Here is a 3,657-nt window from a genome sequence, read left to right on the forward strand (position 1 = left end):
CTGTTTGTCTGTCTGCCTGCCTGCCTGTTTGTCTGTCTGCCTGCCTGCCTGTTTGTCTGTCTGCCTGCCTGCCTGTTTGTCTGATCCTACTGTGTTGTTACATCAATATTGATATCAGCCATGATAAATATTTGGAAGATGTTTATATCAAAAGTTGTTGTCATATCATTAATAACGATCAACCATTTCTTAGGATTGCTAAAGAAAACCACCACCACCACCACACACACATACACCACCACCATCACCTTATTGAATATCAACAGTTGTCACTAGTCATTGTGAGTCAATTAAAGGTTGCTTGTGTTGTTGTTGTTGTTGAAATAAAAGACATGGTTCCATGTATTTAGATTCATGTGGGGCAGTAACAGAATGATTGTTAATGGAGAGGAAATAGATGTATTGATGTTTTTTCAGGATTCAATAAAGGCCCAACTTCATAAATCTATTTTTACAATATTGTTGCATTTATTACAATCAACTTATCTAATGGCAATTAATAAGAAGAATAGACGAAGAACAAGTAATAAAATGATTTTATTCAAGACTGGTTGTGGGAAGGTTTGCATTGTTCTTATATGTTGAGATACAATTATTAAAAATGTTACAGCAGCTGTGAGTACAGAGAACCATATTGCAGGAACAGGACATTTTAATGTTGTGTCAGGGACACAGGAAGTCAAGTTACTATCTTGCTCTGACAAAAGACTTTATCCTTAATCTTAAATATTTTCTCTTCCTGACATCAAACTTATTTCATTCAGTCAACAAACTTTTTCTACTTCTTACTTTTGTGAACATTGACCATTGTTCAGTTTCCTTCGATTCAACTGTAAAAGCCAGGAAGATGTGGGATTGTTGCTCTAGAAATATTTTTTTTGATAAAGTGAAAATAGATTTGTCGAAAGATACATTAAATATTTTGTGATTGTTCTGGTTGTTTGTTTGTTTATTAAGATACTCTCTCAGAGAAAGCTCAGGCTGCGAGTTGTGTGTATTATTGGGGAGGTGGCATTCCACAACCACTGAAATTAACTCTGCCAAGTTGTGACACCCAAGTTATTCAAGTGGCAGCAGGAAGAACGCAGAAAGCCGCTGTCACTAAAAGTGGTCGATTATTTGTTTGGGAGGTAAGGTTTATTATAAACATTTAGCATGGTACAACTGGTAGTTTCTCAATGTCAACAGCCTGCTGACATTTCATTATGATTATGATTATTATTATTATTATTATTATTATTAACACTAACAAAGGCAGTGAGCTGCCAGAATGGTTAGCATGTTGTGCCAAATGCTTAGCGGCATTTCATCCATCTTTATGCTCTTGTGGTGAATGAGGGAGATTAGAAGTAAGACACCTACCTTCTCTTCATTGACGCAGTCCTCTCTGGTGGTAATGCACCCTTCCACGTGACCCAACCAGAACACTAAAAATAGCAGCTGCTGTCCCTCACCTTGTTGAAGCGCTCACACGTCCAGCGCTCTCGGTTACCCTGATCAAAAGGCCCAATCGTCCCCTGCCTGCCCTTGCTCTTCTGGTCAGTTCCCCAGCTACTGATGTCATCCCACAGTTCTGAGTTCAAATTCTGCCGAGGTCAACGTTGCCTTTCAACCTCTCGGAGTCAATAACATAATGCCAGCTGAGCACTGAGGTCAATGTAATCGACCTGGAAATTGCTGGCGTTGTGCCAAGATTTAAAAGCATTATTAACACTAACACTTTTACCTCCCCCCCACACACACACATAACCTCCTACACTCCTTATCATTTTCTTAGAATTCAATATATTTTCAAACACCATTCTTGCTTTACTTTGAGGAGACACCTTGAAAGATTAAGTTGTTTATTTACTCAAACTTGAAACTAATTTATCTTAACAAATCTCCATTAATCACCAGAAACGATTTCTTTATCAACTACAAAAGTAAAACACTAAAAAAGAACTATTTCCCTTCCTCCCAAAATTTCCTCACTTTTAAATAATTCAGTTATGTTTTTCGTGGACCCTTATCGCTACAATACCACACCATACTGTTACTCTACTGTGAACAGATCTCTGACTATTTCATCCATGAGCATTCCATTTGTTTGATCTCAACTGAATGAGATAGCATCAAAGTGGTTGAGTATTCCACAGTTACCTGTGTACCTTAATGTAATCCTCAGGTAGAATCAGTGGGACCAGACCCTTGAATTACAGCTACAGGTTCCTTAAATCTTATCTCAACCAAGAGCAGGGATTGAACCAGGGCCACAATCATTTCACCATACTTGCTATATTAATTCTATTCCATAAGATTATTCTACTTCACTAATATACACTAAAACAATACTATACAATAACTCTACTGTATTATAACTCTACTACTATACTGTACTATACCAGTGCTTCCTAAACTGGGTTCCGTGACCCCTGGCAGTCTGCAGAGGTAGTACTAGGGGTCCATAAACTAAATTCAAAATTTCATATATATATATATATATATATATATATATATATATATATATGCATATGTATGTATATATATATGCACATACACACACATACATTATAACCGAACAGAGAACAAAGGGAGCAGTCATTTAATTGCTGAGTGTTGCCAAATACTTAGAGATAAGCACAGTATCCTTGGGTAATGTCTACACATCAACAAACTATTTGTGGCTGGCAGGACACACCTTTAAGAGTGACATCAGGTAACCATGGTAACACAATATATAATAGGGATGACCTCAACACCCAGCTTTATTATTTATATGACAATACTTATCTAAGCATGCCACTCACCTGACCCTAGCTAATTACTGGTTATTTTTTTCTACTAATTAAGTCACCTGAATATCAGTCTCTCCTTTCTGTCTCGAGTGAAACATTGTTAAAGATCTTTAATCTTCAATGAGACCATCATTCATTGTTCTTCAACTTTCAGAGTACAGGAATTACTACTGACAGTGTCTTACCTGGAGCTGTAGAGAATTCTAGTCCTGCTTTTATACCAAGATACCTGGAAGGTCAAGCAGCCGTCACAATTCAACATGTTTCTTGTGGAGATCTTTTTGCTGCCTGTCTAACAGGTTAGTTCATTATAGCATCATCATCATCGTCATCGTCATCACCACAGATTCTGCACTCATCACTTTCTGCTGCGTTGTCTATTCTGTATTTCATGTAGTCTGTTCTTGGTGCTTGCTCCATTTCACAGCCTCCGTTTCTGGTTTTAAAAAAAGAAAAAAAAAATGGAACTGGAGGCTCTAAATTATAATTATTATTATTATCATTATTATTATTATTATTATCATCATCATCATCATTGTCATCATCAATTGTCTTTTACAGATCGAGGAATTCTAATGACTCTGGGAAGTGGTGCCAATGGTTGCCTGGGACATGGCAACTTTAATGATGTCACTCACGTGAGTTCCAGATACTCTTCTCACATTTATAATGTTCACAAGATATCATTTTCTTTCAGCATCATGTCTCCATGAATACCATCACCACCACTACCACCACCACCACCACTACCAACTACCACCACCACCACCACCATCATCCATCAAGTGAGGATTTCTGCCAAATTTGTGACTTTGGAGATTTGATATTCCACCAACATTTTCGGTACCCCCTACCCCTTGCTTTTGCTACGTTCACTTCT

General features: G+C 37.5%; 1 protein-coding gene across 2 annotated transcripts in view; it reads left to right on the forward strand.

Annotated features, from left to right (window-relative positions):
* LOC106871595 (serine/threonine-protein kinase Nek8) overlaps window positions 1-3,657 on the forward strand; it is a 30,365-nt gene that overhangs the window by 16,585 nt on the left and 10,123 nt on the right. For both annotated transcript variants that reach the window (XM_014918113.2, XM_014918116.2), the window contains exons 9-11: window positions 958-1,130; window positions 2,932-3,076; window positions 3,339-3,415. In XM_014918113.2, coding sequence (XP_014773599.1) covers window positions 958-1,130; window positions 2,932-3,076; window positions 3,339-3,415 — 395 coding nt within the window. The remainder of the gene's footprint in view (window positions 1-957; window positions 1,131-2,931; window positions 3,077-3,338; window positions 3,416-3,657) is intronic.

The sequence above is a fragment of the Octopus bimaculoides genome, chromosome 7 (genome assembly GCF_001194135.2).
Source record: "Octopus bimaculoides isolate UCB-OBI-ISO-001 chromosome 7, ASM119413v2, whole genome shotgun sequence".
Lineage (NCBI taxonomy): Eukaryota > Metazoa > Mollusca > Cephalopoda > Octopoda > Octopodidae > Octopus > Octopus bimaculoides.